Below are 18,036 nucleotides of genomic sequence, written 5' to 3' on the forward strand. Positions count from 1 at the left end.
GTCTACATTCACAATATACTATAAATGCCATCTTCATTTGAAATGTACAATATGTGAGGAGACTAGCAAACCTAACACCTATCATTTGTTTACATAATCCATAGTAGGTCGCCATTTGATTTATTTTCACCGCCAACTGATTATTACTTGCTCTCCAATTATCAAGTCCAATGTATGTGTATATTAACACATGTAGATGGCATAGATTGGACACTTGGAAGTATAAATCTAGTTGAAATCATGCCACATATTCAAGAGTGCACGGCTGATCAAAGAGAGTTGAGGGCATTCTTCTATTTCTGGGGTTGGTGCCAAATCAATCCACTGACATACATGAGGTCATTGCCACAGGTCACTTTTTAAACAAACTTTCGTATCTTTTTATAAAACTTCCTTGACAACTCAATCGTTTGGTGAGTAAAAAAAAAAAAAAAAAAGTGGGTTTAGTGTATTTGTAGTGGGTTCAAGTAAGGCTCAGGCTCATATCTCTTTGTTGTAAAGCACACAGCGCATTCCTCAGTGCCTATCCAGTGTCACCTTCACGCACCTCACTTCACCGGTAAAGCCATCTGTCAACCCTCCTTTTGTCCTGCTCAGGTCCCTGTGCTTCAGTTTTTTTATCTATACACACTGCCCCCGTGCCTTCACATCAGTAGGTGGAGAACGGAAATAGATATCAGATGACTAAAACAAATAACAAATTGTCTCGAAGATCATCGTTAGTGATGTCAGCTGAAGATATTTTCAAACCAAAAGAAAAGCACAGCTCTGGGAAATCATTCCAGTGATATTAATTTCTGTTTCTGCCCGGTTTACCGATTCTGAGTACCGAAAAGCAGCATCCATCTGGCCACGCTTGATCCGAAAAAACATAAACATGCAAAGTCCACAGCACCACAACTCACACAAACGCACCCACGCACACACACACACATGCACACGCTAGAAAACTAATCTTCTCTGCTTTGTACAGAAAAAAGAAAGAAAGTTGAAAATCAAGCAGAAAAGATCACTCAAAAAGAAAGAATCAAATACAGGCAAAATTAGAGATAAAAAAAATAGTAAAACCACTTATTAAATATATATATTATTTTTCCAAGGAAAATTGTGATCACTTACTGCACACTGCTAAAATTCAATGAGCTTTATTATCCTGTCAGAACACCTCATAAACTGTCATTCCTAAAAATAAAAAAAAAGGAAAAAAGAAAACAAAGAAAACAAAAATATATAGTACATACAAGGGCAAGCTGACATTCTCCACAAAACCAAATTTGCTTCTCTCAACAACATAAATCAAGATTATCTACCATCAAATTAGTCTTTGTCAAGCCAGCAACTGAAAAAGATAAATAGTAATAATGATATCAATAATATTGAGATTAATAACATCAATACCAAGAACAGAAGAAGAGATGTAATGTGATCCTTTCTAATAGAGAGCAGTTAAAACTGGGCAAATGAATCAAAATGCAGCAGAGTGGAAAACCATCATCTTTTTTTTTGTTTTTTTGTTTTTTAGAGAAACAGTATCACAACAAGGTTAGCTAATCAAGACTCACTGAAGAGCAAATATTCCTACAGAGGAGGATCCGGTTCACTAGACTGGAACTGTCTCTCTGCTAATGACATCCACCCCCGGTTCTGACTCACACTAATGACCTCTGTTGGTCAAAACAGGGTGAGGGCTCTGATTGTTGGGTGCAGTTAAAGTGAGATGTGGACTGGATGAGTAATAAAATAAGTGACACATAAAACCAGCAAAGAGGGAGAGAATAAAAGAGAAAAAAAAAACTTTTCTCAGCTACATGACGCAGCTGTTAACAGATTCCTCGGGGCTTGCACAGAGAGCAGTGTGTTTGTATGACCTGTTTGTACTTTCCTTTATATCTGCCTCAGTTTTTTGAAATTTTGACAAATTTAGTTCCCATCCATGATTTTACAAATGTTTTATTTCTTCTTGCCGAAGAAGCTGAACCTCTTCTCGCGATCCTTCTCTTTCCCATCCTTGTTGCGCATGGTAACGCCTCCAGCTTCACCCGAGCTGGGCGAGATGGGCGGCATCGTCATGGCACGGCTGAGGGGCCGTGGAGCTCCAGGCGAGTCTCCTGATCCTTTTGGAATGGAGCTAAGGATGGACTGGATCCAGGAGCTCATCTCCGCCTTTCAACACACAAAAGAGGCTGGTTATGTTTTATATTCCCCTAAATGTGTTTTAATGATTTGAGCAATATAAACCTGTTATGTACATCTCACCTCATCCTTTGCTTGGAACAGGTACTCTTTCCCATCCCCTAACCTGCAGTCACAGGGTTGAAAGGGTCAACACTTAGTCAGGGGTAAATTTAACGTCTATTACACCAATCTTACTATTTCACCGTGGCCTTTAACTTTCAGACACTTCATGCTGTCCGTCTTCTCACCTGAGCTTGAATACGTGTTTCCTTTTCTTATAGTCATGGGCTATTTCACACACAGCCTCTCCCAAGCTGATGGGAACTTCTCCGTGGTATGGAATGCCGTTGCTAGCACTCTTGCCGTCTTTATAGAAACCAAGACTTCCTTTTCGTAGGACACAATACACATTCTGCCAGGACCTGCGGGAACAAATGAACAGGATAAAAGTTAAACTGTTCTACATACAGATTGATATCGCTAACTAAAGCCACGTCAGCATTTCTTTCTCTTTGCACGTGAACAAATCTTCTTATAGCAACGCTCACCTGGTAGCTGCCTTTTTGATGTGAGACTCCATCTCCTGTTTTCGACAGAGCATCCCCTCCATGGTCTCTGGCTCCGAGTCTGCCGCGCCTCTGCTCGGTAAAGTGGCAGACGGATCGACGCGAGACGATGCCAGTCCGCTGTCTCTGCCCGGTCCGTTCACTGACTCAGACTCTGAGCCCTGTGGTTAAAACCAGGACATGAATGGTGGTGAGGGGGGCAGAAAAAAAAACACAGCTGGATGGAAGTGGTGATTAGCAAAGCAGCCATTCACAGCCATACACGAAAAAGCTATGATGACGTCTGCTTTGACAGCACTGTATGATTACCTGAGATAACAGCATAGCGAGGGTTCAGGAGGTCTACATAATCACACAGCATTCTGACATTGCACAGACTCTTACTGGTAAAACACACAATTAAAATAACCAAACATACAGGAAACAGGCATGCTACACTAAACTAGATTTTAAATTAATTTAAACTGCTCCAAAGAGACCCGAAATCCAACTTGTGAATACATTTAAATATTATTCTGATGCTAATCTCAGCTTCTTCAGTCAAATAAAAAATATAAATAAATAGTCCTACACTATTGCTCAATTACAGTTCACCTCTAAGACTGGAGATGTTGAGATCTTAGAGATACTGCAGCTTAAGTGTTGTGGCTTTAATTGATCTTATAAACCTTAAAAAACATCCACAGACAACAGGATTTTGCTTCTAGTACTGCGACTATAGTACAAAACGGAAACTCAGGGCACCTTTTGTGTCACGTACTTTTCTACAAAGGATTCTCACGTGACTCCATCAAAAGACTGACACTCAAAGGCGACTCACACACATGGATAAAGACTAAAACAAACTACATATAAATTAGCTTTGAACAGCTACATTTATCACCACATTTACTTTGGGCTCCACATTTACAGTCACTCCTGTCCTGGTCAATATGAGCACATATAAATATATAACTGCATATTTGATCCATGAAAATAGTGTGTTCATGAATCTGCATCATGCCTTTAAACAGCGATGGGGCTCGTTAATGATAGCTGTAGCTCATGAATAAATAAAGCGATGGTTGCATCTGTGACAGAGAGCAATAGCTTCTCAGTAGAAGGAAAAAGGCACTGCAGTTGACCAGGAGCTGAGCGGAGGCTGTGAAGGGGACGAGGGGTAGCTACAAAGCTGACCGTGACTTGGTACTCACACGCTCCTGCTGCTTTGGCTTACACACACGTTTAGGCTCTGATTTCTTTCCCACTGACAACGATAGCGATAATGACTGCTGGCAAAAACGCAATAAGAAATTGTTAAGAAGTCTGGGGCAAAAAGATGAATGTCAGGATATGGCTTGCACTTCTAGAACTGCAGAAACACAGAAATAGTTCTCGTTCATTTAGTGATTTTCTCTGTAGCATCAGTTGCAGAGGTTTGCAACAGTGCTGCCCACAAGCAGCCAATCCATCACCTCTGACACATGAAGTCACCGGGTACTTGTTTTCATCTGCCACTGAAGAGAATCACTCATATAACATGTATGAATTTAAAGTGTAACACAGTTTTCTTTCCAGAACCTAACCCAACGAGTGGCTACATATAATAAACATATCTGTCAAGCAAAACACAACTGCTTGCTAATATACAGCTTGGCATTACACTTCATAAGTTAGATCAAACTGTCTGATGGATATGAATTTTAATGACCTATCTAATAATGTGTGAGATGAAGGAAGACAACACGGTGGACTACATGTTAAATTATGCTGGAAACTCTGTAAAAATCAATGAAGCACTTGAAGCATACACACAAAGCGTATCTTACTTGTGATGTGTCATTGTCGCTGTGTACTCCGTTCACTGACACGGACTGATTGAGAGTGGTCTGGTCCAGACTGGTTCTGTGTTACAGAGGGAAAAGAAAGCATGTTAATTTTTCTCTCGTAGTGTGTTTTTGCTTTACACGAACACTCTTGTGCTCTACCCAGTCTTCTCTTTGGCATACCTGGCTGCAGAATCATGTGGTTGAGTTTCTGTCTCAGACTGTGGCACTTCTTCTACTGGTGGAGGAGTAGGAGGTCGCCTCGCTCTCTCCTCTTCCTCCCGCCTCCTCTGATTTTCTTGCTCTTCAAGCTAAACAGTGGAAAACAATTAGCCATTTTTTAGTGTAATACCAAGGGAGTCGGGTTTCTATTGTCTAAATTATAGATGATGCAGAATGTACTATATCCTACACATCCTGCATTTACCAGTGTACTCCAGAACAAGCCAAATCTCTCTACTTACTGTAGTGAGCTTCTCCAGCTGCACGAAGCGCTCTTCCCAAGCCGTGGCGAGTTTCTCAAAGGCTTCATGGCGCTTAATTAGGCTCTCTACTTCATCCACATTTGAGCCCAACTCTGCTGCGCGCACCAGAGGTTCTTGCCCAGCCAACCACGACTCTGCCACATAAGCATCACGTCCGAACTGCAACACCTCCAGCACTGATATGAAGATGACCAAAGGCCACAATATAGAGAGAAAAACAAAGAAAACACAGAGAGGATGAGAAAAAAAGAATTATAATTCAATGTACAATGCTGCAGTTGCATAAAGAGACCTTTAAACCGGAGGTACCGGTTTGCATGTTATCTACCATCTCTTGCGTGTAGCAACTTGCCTACAACACCATGCACTTTTGCCACGGCTCTGTTGGCCTAAATGCACCCGTGTGCAGTCCAAAAATGTGAAGCATGCATACCAATTTGTAAATGGTCCATCTTGTCTTGCCATTTTTTGTTGATCTTATCTCTTTTTTCCTGGAGTTGAGTCAGTTTTTCTCGGATCTGTAAATAGGTGAACAGGTTCAGATATCAGTTCTTGAGTCAACATGGTTTTTTGTTTTTTGTAAACATGCACTGTTCTCTCTCAAGACAACCGTAAATGTGACCCACTGCAAAATACCTCATCAGATGCATAGTGGTTTTTGTTGATCAAAGTATTTCCCATCTCAACACAAGCAGTGAAGCTGTCTGTCCTAGCGTCAATCTCTGATCTGATGTCTTGATGATTGGCAATTACTAACCCTGCAGAAGATACATCCCTATAAAAAAAAACCCCACAGGAGATAGGAGAGGCAGGTTATATATGAATAAACAAGTTATTGTTGAAGTTATTTTATAGTAAGTGGAAATTTAAGCAAAAAATGACATTTACCTTGGGCTATCATGTGCGTCAATCTGCAGGTTCACACCATCCATCCAGAGCATGAGGTCTCGCACCATGTTGAAGAAGCGGAATTTCTCCACGGTGTCCAGCAGGAGGAGCCTGCGAGCCTCGCCAGCCTCGAGCAGGCCCTCCCAGGCAGAAGTCACAGCATGTTCGCTTCTGTGAATGTCATCCGCTTTCTCACCAGCGTAGGCCTTCTGCAGGCGTGCAGCATCATCCTGCACTTGATTGACCTAGGAGTTCAAAGGAGCAGAGGGATATTTGGTCTCGTATTCACATATTAGTTTCGCCATCTAAAATGAGATCACTTTTAGCAAGTGATAACTGACCTGTCCGCTGAGGGCCTGGATGTCATGTTCAAAAGCGGTGTGCTGTCTGTGCAGATGCTGGACAGTGTTGAGGTCACGGCCAAGTTCAGAAGGCAGTGCTTCCCTCTTCTCCTTAACACGTCCAAGCACCTCCATGGCATCTTGATGGAAGCGGTGCAGCTCATAAGAGGCTGCCAACATTTGCGTGCGTGTGTCAATCAGCTCCAGCAGGTCAGCCCAGGCCTCGTTTAAACCGTCTTTCCATTCAGCAACACTGGCGTTCTCAGGATGACCCGACTCAATCAGATCATCTGCCAGCGCATTTACACCATCCACACGCTCTTGGCCGATAGTGCTGGTGTCACGAGCAAACTCCCGGAACTTGTCCCTCAGCATCTGTACAAAGAAAAAGAAAAAAAACAGGGCAAAAGGGAGCAACATAATTAATTCAGCTAAATCTCTTTGAGCTTTCATGTCTCCAAAGTATGCTACTGAGAGGAAAAAAACTCACTGTGACATGTTCATAGTCCTGTCCTAGTTCATGGGAGCCAGCAACCACCTCTCTCTCTGCAATCCACTGTTCCAGGTCATCCACCTCCCGCTTCAGCTGGGTCAGCCTCAGCCTCTCCTGAAGCCGTCCCCGACGCTCCTCAGCAAGGTCCTTCAGACCTGCGTACAGCTTGTCAACTTGGGCTTGTCGTAAGGTGATTCTTTCGCTGTTTAATTGAAAATGAGAGAGATGAGGTTATGGGTGTCCTGTTCTATTTATAGAAGGTGAAGTGTGGCATCTGAAAATGTTCACAACGTCTTGTGCTCTCACCTCTCTGGGTGTTCATTGTTGACCATGAGACGACTGCTGTTGGCCAGTTGGTGGATGGTTTGGGCGTAGTCTTCAAGTGCCTGCTCAAGGATCTGGTGCTTCTTGACCATCACTAGAGCATTTTGCTCATCCTGAGAGAAAAAGAGAAAATTATCAACTTTCTTCAAGCACAAGATGTAGGAAAAAAAAGCAATTAAATCTCACTTTACACGAGCTTACCTTGGCTTTTTCTTCTGACATCATGTGCAACTCTTGCTCTCCCATCCAGGCCTCTGCCTCCGCAGCATCGGCATAGAACTGCTGGGCACGATTAGCCTCTATTAGACGGGCATGACGCTTGTCTGTCTCGGCGATCAACTGGTCCCAAAGGCTCTGCAGTTCAACTAGGCGATCCTCCAGAACAGACTGGCGTTCACCATCTACCTGGGTCTGAGTCTTGCCTCGTCTGTGGATGTCATCAATGCGAGGCTGATGGCCTTGAATCTCCTTCTGCAAAGTCTGATTCACAACCAGAGACAATATTCAACTTTCTTAGTTGGCTAACATTCCCTACTCCTCAAAATCTCTCTAAACTCAGTCCAAGTGTCTGTTTAAAGTATTTAGATTCTTGCATGTCAAAGTTTGGAACCTGATTACCCATAAAATTACGTCTTATCTCTATGACTGTGGTCAATGTTCAATAAAGACATAAAAATACATTATTTTTGTACTGTAAATTTATTCAGGCTGTTCTCGACTGTGACTGTGACTTATATGAAAATGAGACCACATTTTATGAGTAATCAATACCAAACCTTTGCCCTTTAAGCTACTTACAATGCAACACCTAAAAATAATACTGAAAATTTGTAACTTTTTCAAAATATATTGAAAAAGCTGCAACTTTACCTGGTTCTTCTTGATTAGCAGCTGTACAGTGGGCAGGTCTTTTCCATGGTCTGTGGAGGTTGCTAGGGGCATCCTTTCTGTCACCCACAGCTGAGAGGCAAAGATTGATTATTAATTATCTTAATGTCAGGATATATTTTGTCAGAAACTGTTTATTTTATTGATGGAATCACTAAGGTTATCCCACTCACAATTTCATCCTCCAGGTCTCTGTTGAATTGATGTGCTTCTTTGGAGGCGAGCAGCTGCTGTCTCCTGAGGTTGAGTGGGTCTTGGAGGTTGGCGAAGCTGTCGGTGACACGCCGTTGCTGACCATCTATCTCAGCCAGTCCGGCATCTTCCTGGGACAGAGCCAGAGCCTGAGACTTCAGGGCCTGCACCTCCTTCTCTCTGACCTCCATTTGATGCTCCAGCATCTACATAGAGAGAGCACAAACATTAAAGAAACAAATGCATAACATTTAGCTCCACTAAGCAAACATGGCTACTTGCACCACATTCATTTGATTATATGTAATATTGAACATGTTTAAAAAGTGAGACTTTTTTCGCCCATTTTAAAAATGTATTTGCAAGACTAATTTTAAAAGTGCTTTTTCTGTACTATGTAGTGTACCTGGTGCTTCTTGAGGAGGATGTTCACACTGGTCAGATCTTTTCCATAGTCATCACTTTGCAGCTGACCTTCAAGGTTTTTCAGCCAAACATCTAGAGCGGAGCAGCTCTGTGTGAAGAGCTCTGCTCTGTTAGCATCAAATAAGCACTGAGCCTTCGTACGAGTTGTGCTCTCCAGCTCCTCCCACTGACGCTGCAGGTCCTCCAGGGTCTGCTGGACAACAGGTTTCAGCTCAGGCTTCTCAGCAACCAGTGCTTGACCCTCCTGTTAGAGATGAGACACAAAAACAAGCTTGAACGTTATTAAATGTCCCATTTGGTCAAAGTCAGTGCCATTTTCCAGTTTTTCAAAAGGGAAGCTAAATAAAGAAATTAAATTATAATGACATGGATGTTATGATTATACATTTACTGATTTAACTGGCCACACCTTATCAATTTTGTCGAGCCAGTCTTTGTTGGAGGCCAGCTCTGCCATGAATGCCTGGTGTTTCTGCCACTTGCTGTGAAGATTTCTGGCCTCATCATAAGACATGTCCTGAGCCGTCAGCATCTTCTCATTTATCCACAAGGTGAGCTATGAAAAAGACAACAGCATAATGGAAGTTTCAGTTTCAATGTAAATATCAAGATGCAATAGTTTGCATTAGTACTCAACTAAGCCATATTCTTACCTCTTGTCCATCTTGGAGGAAGTGCTGAAGTTCCCGGTTATCCTTAAGCTTGGTCAGCAGTTCATTTGCAGCCTCTTTATTCTTAAGATGTCTGGAGAAAATAAACGGGAAAAAATGTTTAGCCTTCAAACATCTAATTAAAAATGTAAATAATAAAAAGTTATATAAATATCAGTTTTTCTTCCTTCTTTTACTCTAACCTTTCCTGGATTGAATCAACCTTTTCCTGGATCTTATCAGAGTTTGCATTAGAGTCATTAATGAGGCGTCTTCCAGCTTCCACCACACCAGTTATTTTCTCTTCACTGGCCTCTGTGGTGGTGAGGAAATCCTCATGCTTCTTAATGGCCTCCTCTGCTGCCTGAAGACTGGTGGGCATCTCTGTGTGGGACAGCACGTACTCCTACGCAGAGATGGACACAAAAGGAATGTTAAACATCGTCTCACATGCAGTTTTCATAGGTAATTATCGAATTCCAGTGATTTTTACTTTTTTTTTTAGGCCTTTTTTCCTGTTTATTTATACAACAGAGTAAGACATTTAAAAATGTGGGAACTGGTAAAGAAGAATTTTTCATAGAATATCAGATCCATTTTCTCTGAAACGTGCAGTTATTTGCTTTGCACCAATAAAAAAAAATTGTTATTTCTTTGTCGAAGAGTATTTTCCTAACCTGGCTGTTAAGGAATGCCTCTGCCTGCTTTGCATCTCTCAGGAAAGTCTGGAAGTCGAAGGCTTGGGCCAACAGGCTGTGCCGATTCTCCCACATGCGCCGCAACTCATGCCAGCCAGTGTCCAATGCCTGGAGCCTCTGGGCCAAAAACATGTGCTGGGCATCTGTCTGACCTTGGGTGACCTCCTCACCAACCGCACGCATCTTTTCATAGTCCTCCTTATAGTTATCCACCTCGTTCTTGATGCTCTCATGCTGGGCTAGCAAACTCTCAGCCTCAGGCAAAGAAGTGGGAATATCCTCTGAAGCCACGGCTGTCTGGGTGCGGGACAGCCAGGACTGGAAGTCATCCAAATCCCTAAGGAAACCCTGTAGCTTGCTAGCTTCCCCCAGTGACTCTTCCCGTCGCTTCATGGTGGCGTTCAGTTCCTCCCACACCTCTTGAATCTCTCCCAAGCGTCCTTGGATCTCTCCTGCTTGATCTGGATGTTCCTTGGCCAACTTTTCTGCCTCATTTCTCAAGTCATCTAATTTCCCCTGAAAAGATAAAGAAAAATATTTAAATTGCATATATTATACTAAAATACCTCATCACAAAACCCTAAATAATACTATATTCATTTTGCCTTGTTTCACTGGTGTTCTGGTCCCACCCTCCACCCATTACATTTACACCTCCCATACCTGGATAGCCTCAAGGTCCCTCTCCATGCCAGTGAGTTTGCGTTGTAGTGCCATCACTCCCGCCAAGTCATTGCCAAGACCCTGAGTAGATTCAATAACTTTGGTCTTTTCCTTCATCCAAGTCTGGATCTCATTACACTCGAGTTGGTAGTTCTGGATGTTGAGAGCCGACTCAAGATCTTGTTTCTTTTGTCCAGCCAGTTGCTGAAACTCCTTCCATCTAGAAACAACACAGACCAGGCTTAAAATGCTACCTGCACGCCTTTTAAATAATACACATTCCTCAGCAGAAATAGGGTTACAATAATTCATAAATGTAGCTCTGACCTGTTGTTTAGTTGGTCTGCTGTCTGGTGGATTTGGTCTTTGTTACAGTTGTCTGAGCTCAGCAGCTGCTCTGCCACCTGGTTCACATCAGTGACACGGGTTCCTAGGTTGTTCATCTCAGGTTCCAGTGTCTCAAATCTATATCCATAAATGAAACACCATGATTAATTCACTCATTCTATCTATCATAGACATTTCTAGACATTATAGTAGATTTAAAAACACTGACTGTTTATTTTTAAGATTAGAGCTTAGATCAATATAATGTACAATTTTCATCTTTGCTTTATGTCATCAACATTAATTTCCGCGATTACATGTAATGTCATTTCACAACTACAAGTGTCCGTCTTAGTCTTTCAAACATGAAAAGATTTTGAAGAAAAATAATTAATCTGTCATCATCTTTGGCATTCGAACCTTCCCTCACCCACAGACTCACCTTTGCTGTACGACCTCCAAGTCCTCCAGCTTTGTAGGGATCTCCATGCCATGTAACCACTGTTCCTTTTCCTCCACCCAGAGCTGACAGGCACCAGCTTCACTGAACATGCGGTAGAGGGCCAGGGCACCTTCCAGAGCCTGGCGTCGAGCTGCTGACAGGGTCTCCAGTTCTTCATAACGTTGTTCAATAGCAGGCAGACGACCATCCACCTACAGTCAGCAATAGGCAGTAATTTAGTACTACAAACAGCATGCAATCATTGAAGAAGTATGAAAAAGAAAGCACACGTACTTCAGGGTAATGTACATAGGCCTGTGGCAGTGCTTGGACCTGCTCGTGCAGAGAGTCAATTAGGGGGTGGTGACTCTGGATCTCCTCTTCTATCTCCCTCTGCTTGCGAGCTAGAGTTTGGGTAGAGAACTCATCGTGGCCCACCTCCTGACTGGATACCTGTCTAAGTGTCTCCATGATCCATGCCTCCATGTCATTGGCATCCGTCTGAAACTGATGCAGGGCCACGGCTTCCTTAAGGCTCTGCTCTCTTTGCTTAGTTGTCTGAGAAGCATCAAAAATAAGAATATTATGGGTAAAAATGCAATATTTGAAGAAAGCACCTTAGAATTGATGATGAACATTTACCTCCTCCAGATGGGCCCACTGTGCACAGATGTCTTGAATCCTCTCAGTTACTTCCGAAGCTCCAAAGTGCCCTTCTTTAACCAGATCTTCTCCAGCAGCAATACTGTTACTCAGGGGGCCATAGCGGGCTGCCATCTCATCCCTGAAAGCCTCATGTTTACTGAGTAGGTGAAGGGCAGAAGTAAGGTCACGGCCACAGTCTCCACTAGCCAGGATCTGTTCCTGCTCTCGGATCCAGGCTGCCTCCTCTCCGAGATCCCACAGGAACTGCCACAGACGCCGTGAGTCCTCTAGGCGCTCTCTGCGATTCACAGCGAGCTGACCAAGTTCTTCATAGGCTTGACCCAGCAGCTCAACCTTCTCACTAACTAGTCCAGGCTCACAAGGTTTATAGGCTTACAATTAAAAAAAAAAGGCAGAAATACACAGAATTTAGACAGTGTGCACAAAGGGTCAGACTAAAATGCATACTCTGTACACAAAATGTGCAAGACCATTTTTTAAGACTTACCCTGCTCATGGGAAGTGAAGCGGTTTGCAGCTCCTTGCACTGCCTTGATCCTCTCTGCCTGAGCAGAAATATCAGCCTCTACCAGATTGTGCTTTTGCAGTAGGTCTAACACATCATGCAAATGTTTTCCGCTGTCCTGAGACTGCAGACGACCCTGAAAACAGAAAGCACAGTCCAGTAGAATATTTCCCAGTTTTATCTTGTGAAAATCGACAATTACCTAAGTATATATTCAATAAATAACGATTGTTTTTCAACTTACCACAACATAAACGTCATTTTTAAATATAAAAATGCTAATAAATCTTTAGTGCTTGGTGACTTCTCACATATTGGGTTACAAACACATCACTCAGAGCTATAGACAAGTCACATCCAAGTAGCTGAGATTTTATACTACCCCATTCTATTGGTTACTTATAATATCCTTATAGGGTCAGGTCAGCCCAAAATTATATCTATAAATTTTATCTCTTGCCTTCAGTGTGATTTATCCATTTAAATCTGCAAAACCTGTGAGTAATTTCATTTTAGAATTACTTTACGTTTTACCAACCACAATCTCTCTAGAGAAGAAAGCATCTGTTTATCAGAGATAAGAAGATGATGCTAGTGACAGCATGACAGAATCTAAGCAGCTGGGCTGTAACGTTAGCTAGCTGCACATATGTAGACAGTAAAAGGAAAATGGTTCCCACAACTGCTATTCCCATTGCTACTGCCATTCATGGAAGTCAGGTTTTAGTCAGTTTGGATTATACAGTATAAATTACATAGCATAAATGATACTTCACACTGTTCAGCTATTTAAACCAAACAAGGGGTCTGATATATTGGCAAATGTGTCAGTGGTAATCAGGCATTACTGGCGCTTCCTTTGGCCAATCAAAATGTGAGCACATTTAAGATAAGTCTTTATTGCCATTGCGCAGTCATTCTTAGTACAATAGTACAACGAAGTTGGAAAACACAGAAGAAAGGTGCGTAATTCTAGTCACTGGAGTCTACCTCAGTAAAGCCAGCAAAGAAAGGTAACACCAATCAGGCTAGGCCTGCACAAAGCTAATTACTGCTATAAAGTGCTGACACTAAAGCTGTCAGGGACATATGTGAAAAACAATTATGTTAATTGAGGATTAGGAAACTCATTTTTGCTAATTAAAACCTCAAGAGAATGCAGGAATCAAAGTAGTAATTCAACACAAAGCGCAGTCAAATTTATGTAAGCTTCTGTTTCTTTGTGGTAGCTTTACCTTCTCATCTGCCATCCAGTCCATGATGTAACGCATCTCCTGAAACAGCCTCTGTAGGTCACGGTGGGCATTCAGACGCTCTCTGCGTGCAGCCAGAAGTTCTTTCAAGTATTCCCAGAGTCGAAGCACATTATCCCTTCGTGCGAGTATGCGCCGCACATCATGATATCCCTCTGCCTCCAGCTCTTTGGCGACAGCCTCCACTGCGGCCACACGCTCCCAGTATGCTCCAATGTCTGTCTCAATTGCCTCGTGTTTACGAGTGGCAGCTTCCACTGCTCCCAGGTCGGTTCCAAAATTATCCTAATATCAGAAAAAAAGAAGCACATGATTGCATTATTGTAAATCTATTTACTGCATTCAAATCAGGAATTCAAATTTTGTTTGTGTTTTTTCAATTTACCTGAGACACCAGTCTCTGGTTCTCGCTCAGCCATGTCTCCCGCATAGCAGCTTTCCGGTCAAAGCGAGCAGCGAGCATCTCCAGTTTCTCCTGGCGAATCAACTCATTTCTCAGTGCCAGCTCACGTTCATGTTCTGCCTTTTCCAGTCGTTCCCATGCCTGCCATGCAAATATAAGCCAGGAAGCCTGTATCATCCAGAATCTACAAAATGAACATTGAGTTGGAAGGCTGTACTTGCCTTTTCTAGAACAAGCCATACCTTATTTATGTCAGAAATGAGTTTTCCCTCTCTTGGCATGTAAACCTTCTGATTGTTTGCTCTCATCTTGCTTTGGATAGTAAAAAGAAGAACCTCCAAGTTTCCTTTCTCTGTAAATCTGAGGACATCAGACACTGATAGTTAACGTACTGCATAGCGTCACCATTTTGGATTATAATTGATGACCAAGCACTGACTCATTCACTTAACCCAGCTGACACTCACTTGGGAGGTTTCTCCACAGTCCTGTAGGAGTTAAAAGCTTGGAGCTGGTTCTGTACAGCACTCAGAGAGTTAGCTAGCTGCCGATCATTGAGTGTCACTATGGTCTGCTCGATCCACTGCAGCAGCTCAGAGGCCAGGGTCTCATACTTCTCTATCAGCTGGTCGGCCTCAATAGCATAGTCGAGCACCTGAAGTGCAGAGAAATGTATTATTTGAACTGGGGACATAAAGTCAGTGTACATCTACTCACTTTCACTCACATAAATGTATACACACAAAACTAACCTTGCCAATTCGTTTGCCCTCCACTGCCAGGGCTTTCATCTTGGAGAAGTAATGATAGTAAGTTGCCACATAGGTAATTATAGACTTTTCATCAGGCTGATCCACATTGACATCTTGAAAAAAAAAATAATAATATGGTTAATATAAATATTTACATGGTATTTATATTATATATACTATAATATTTGCATCAAAACACTCTGAATAACACGTGGGAAAGTGTTTATATCTTTAATCATGCTTTTTGTTATGTCACTATAGCTGACTTGCTACAGTGATGCAGTGTTGCCTAATCTAAAATTTATTGCAGTAATCCTCTATAGCCAAACTCTCGCCAATCTGTTTCAGGCAACAGCTTAGTGCCTTAGCAGACAGATCAGGCCATCAATGTGACTTACAAGAGCGCTTTTGTTGTTGTTGAGGCTTTAAACACTCACCTTCTGGGTCCAGCAGCTTGGTAAGCCCCAGTTCCTTCTCAGCCACATTGAAAGCATTTTGGAGATTGTAGTGAGCGTTGGACCTCTTCAGGTTGTCAAACTCAATCAGGTCGGGTCTGCAGAGGATTGGAAAAAATTGTGACTTTAATGAGAAGGGGTTACAGAAGAGTGCAAGGTGCAAGCAAATACGAATATCGGCTGACTTATTGCAACTTGTTGTAGTACAGAAGAAAATGTTTTCAATCCAAGGTGCATAAAATGTTCCTCTAGAACTGGATGAAGTCATCTGCATGAAAAAAGGCTTCTGATCATGGATGAAAACCACACCTGCAAACTAATGCCTGAATGATGCTTTCATTTACAGTTGCTGGTTGGTGGTAGAAAAGTATGAAAGGCGTTCGGGTGAGTATATTTTATTAAAACCTATAGGATATTATAGCATGAATGCATTCACAAAAAATAAAATGAGGACAAAAAGGACTGAGCATAATGTAATTTCTTGCATGATAATGTAAACGACAGACAGCTCAGTGGTTTGCGTAACTACCCTACGGCTCACTAACTGCTCTGAAAGCCATGTTGGCTTTCATCTATCAAGTATCACCCTTATCACCCTCACAGTATGCAGTCATTGTAAGGAACAATATGCTCTCCTCTGTTTGAGTCATATGTGTTTAGGCTACACCTTTGGCTTCTACTTTACAGCTCCATTTAAATGTTAGCTATTCATGAGTTACCAGCAGAGTGTGCAACTGGGGTATCAAGTATGGCTCTTAATAGAAAATAAGTGGGTTATAATTTCTGTGATCTAGGTCATCTTATTCCCTATTTATTTTCATCCTTTCAGGCATACTGCAGACTAAAGAATGGGAGGAGCAAGTGGAGACCTAAATAGAAAAGGGGATAAAAACACCCCAGAGATGGGAAATGGTTCTGCGACAGGTGCTCCTCATTACGAAGGGAATGAAAACCATTAAAATACAACACTCCCTTTTGATTTGGAGGATGACTAAGTTATCTAAAACAACCTTACAGTAAGAAACAAAAACTGCAATTACACTGAATAAGTAAATGCTTAAAAAGGGCAGCTTTTACTGTAGCTGTTATCAGTGATGTGAAATACATGAAGAAGTCAATGACCTGTGTTTGTGCACGATGGCATTGAACGCTAGACCATCTCTCCAACTGGTAGTGAAGTTGTGTATATTCACATTTGGGTATCTGAAAAGGGCAGATAAGAATTCATTAATCATTAGCTCAACAAAGAAAAATTCAACCCTTCTGGTTCTCTTTTACTGCTCCTTTCTTACCCAGCAGTTTTCATTTGGCACCAAAGCAGCAGCGCATCTTTAGCTGATTTCTTCTCCTTATTGTCCTCAGTTTCCACACTGATGTCTTGAATCTGTAAGTATGGTACACATCCAGTCAGGTCGGAGCTTCAATAATAACTGACCTTCAAATGTTATTGCAGTAGTGGGGTGTATAACATTTAAGGAAGTCAAGTAACAACAGTAAGTTCATAACTACAATAATGGCATAAAGAATTACTTTTTAAAATTATGTTAACTTTTAATAATTCAGTTTTTCTGGGCATGGCTAAATCCAGAGACCTGACATCCCAAAGCCCAAGTTCAGCAACATGGTGACTGAGGTGAGAGGGAAAATCTGTAGAGCTCATCACAGCTACTTTATATATTACCTGGAAGCGAAGGATGATGGTCCAGATGAGACCCAGGGTGAGACGGTGATTCCCATCCACAATGTCATGTGAGCCCATATTTTCCAGATGAACTTTTTGCTCCTTAAGAAACTGTAGGGCTTTGTCAACATTTTCAAGGCAGTGGATACGCATGCGGCCCTTAGTAGGTTTTGGCTAGGGGAAGCAGCAGAAAAATACAAGTTGACATAGGTTGACATTGTTGAAGAAGACAGGGCTTGGCAGGAGTTTAAAAAAAGAAAAGCAAGTAGAAGCAAAAGAAGTAAATCACATATTTTTTTAAAAAACAAAAAACAAGAAATGAAGCACATGATTTCTCCTTCCTCCTGACTTGTGAGGGTCATCCTGAGGGTATGGGTCAGGATTGGGACATAAAGCATTAGTTCCTCTGTGATACTAACCAGCTGTTCTCCTGAGAGCACTTCCAGAAGGCGGATTAGCATGCGCCCATCCCGTAGGTCGGTGTACAAGTCACCAATGCGACAGGTCACTCGGCCTAAGTGAGAATTTACCCATTTGGTAAAGGTTTTCTTCTGTACTGCTTCACGTTCATCTGCAAAGGATGAAAGAAAGAGAGGGGGGTTAAAGCCTTTACACATTACAACAACATAAACTTTACTACGAACTGTCTTCAGTGCCATTACTCTGTAGGAAATGCATATTTACAGTAAAAAAAAGAAAAACAAAACAAATGTCTATAGTTTTGATCACATCTGAGCTCAGCCAGGAGACAGTAAGTCATAAGGACTTAAGCCCCTGCCCTGTGCAGTTCATTTCACAGACAAGCTATGCCATTAAGTCTTTAGAATCACTAGTGACAGCTTAGTGAGAGGTGCTCCCCCCACAAACCACAGTTTACCGATAGCTCTGCTAATGTGTGCATTGCTAATTACTCTGAAGACGTCAGTTTAGAAACAAGACTGTGCAAAACCAGCATGAA

At 42.1% G+C, this 18,036-nt stretch overlaps 1 protein-coding gene across 1 annotated transcript in view; it reads right to left on the reverse strand.

Moving 5' to 3' along the window:
- Nucleotides 1-1,319: 1,319 nt before the first annotated feature.
- Nucleotides 1,320-18,036, reverse strand: part of sptbn2 (spectrin, beta, non-erythrocytic 2) — a 29,079-nt gene continuing 12,362 nt past the window's right edge. The window contains exons 2-38 of the mRNA XM_085364455.1: nt 17,498-17,649; nt 17,079-17,252; nt 16,690-16,781; nt 16,520-16,600; nt 15,380-15,495; nt 14,943-15,055; nt 14,658-14,845; nt 14,433-14,550; nt 14,173-14,331; nt 13,770-14,072; nt 12,517-12,670; nt 12,006-12,400; nt 11,658-11,921; nt 11,364-11,575; nt 10,922-11,059; nt 10,595-10,814; nt 9,911-10,447; nt 9,437-9,639; nt 9,237-9,327; nt 8,993-9,139; nt 8,564-8,827; nt 8,139-8,363; nt 7,948-8,037; nt 7,279-7,557; nt 7,060-7,190; nt 6,751-6,955; nt 6,261-6,635; nt 5,920-6,164; nt 5,668-5,806; nt 5,465-5,549; nt 5,011-5,207; nt 4,730-4,857; nt 4,550-4,625; nt 2,724-2,902; nt 2,424-2,597; nt 2,257-2,299; nt 1,320-2,163 (exon numbers count right to left, since the gene is read on the reverse strand). Of these exons, the coding sequence (XP_085220581.1) occupies nt 1,951-2,163; nt 2,257-2,299; nt 2,424-2,597; nt 2,724-2,902; nt 4,550-4,625; nt 4,730-4,857; nt 5,011-5,207; nt 5,465-5,549; nt 5,668-5,806; nt 5,920-6,164; nt 6,261-6,635; nt 6,751-6,955; nt 7,060-7,190; nt 7,279-7,557; nt 7,948-8,037; nt 8,139-8,363; nt 8,564-8,827; nt 8,993-9,139; nt 9,237-9,327; nt 9,437-9,639; nt 9,911-10,447; nt 10,595-10,814; nt 10,922-11,059; nt 11,364-11,575; nt 11,658-11,921; nt 12,006-12,400; nt 12,517-12,670; nt 13,770-14,072; nt 14,173-14,331; nt 14,433-14,550; nt 14,658-14,845; nt 14,943-15,055; nt 15,380-15,495; nt 16,520-16,600; nt 16,690-16,781; nt 17,079-17,252; nt 17,498-17,649 (6,905 nt within the window). The 3' untranslated portion in view covers nt 1,320-1,950. The remainder of the gene's footprint in view (nt 2,164-2,256; nt 2,300-2,423; nt 2,598-2,723; nt 2,903-4,549; nt 4,626-4,729; nt 4,858-5,010; nt 5,208-5,464; nt 5,550-5,667; nt 5,807-5,919; nt 6,165-6,260; nt 6,636-6,750; nt 6,956-7,059; nt 7,191-7,278; nt 7,558-7,947; nt 8,038-8,138; nt 8,364-8,563; nt 8,828-8,992; nt 9,140-9,236; nt 9,328-9,436; nt 9,640-9,910; nt 10,448-10,594; nt 10,815-10,921; nt 11,060-11,363; nt 11,576-11,657; nt 11,922-12,005; nt 12,401-12,516; nt 12,671-13,769; nt 14,073-14,172; nt 14,332-14,432; nt 14,551-14,657; nt 14,846-14,942; nt 15,056-15,379; nt 15,496-16,519; nt 16,601-16,689; nt 16,782-17,078; nt 17,253-17,497; nt 17,650-18,036) is intronic.

Source organism: Diplotaxodon limnothrissa, linkage group LG10 (assembly GCF_057381915.1).
Source record: "Diplotaxodon limnothrissa isolate DT_005_m linkage group LG10, D_limnothrissa_male_GT1.1, whole genome shotgun sequence".
NCBI classification, from domain to species: domain Eukaryota; kingdom Metazoa; phylum Chordata; class Actinopteri; order Cichliformes; family Cichlidae; genus Diplotaxodon; species Diplotaxodon limnothrissa.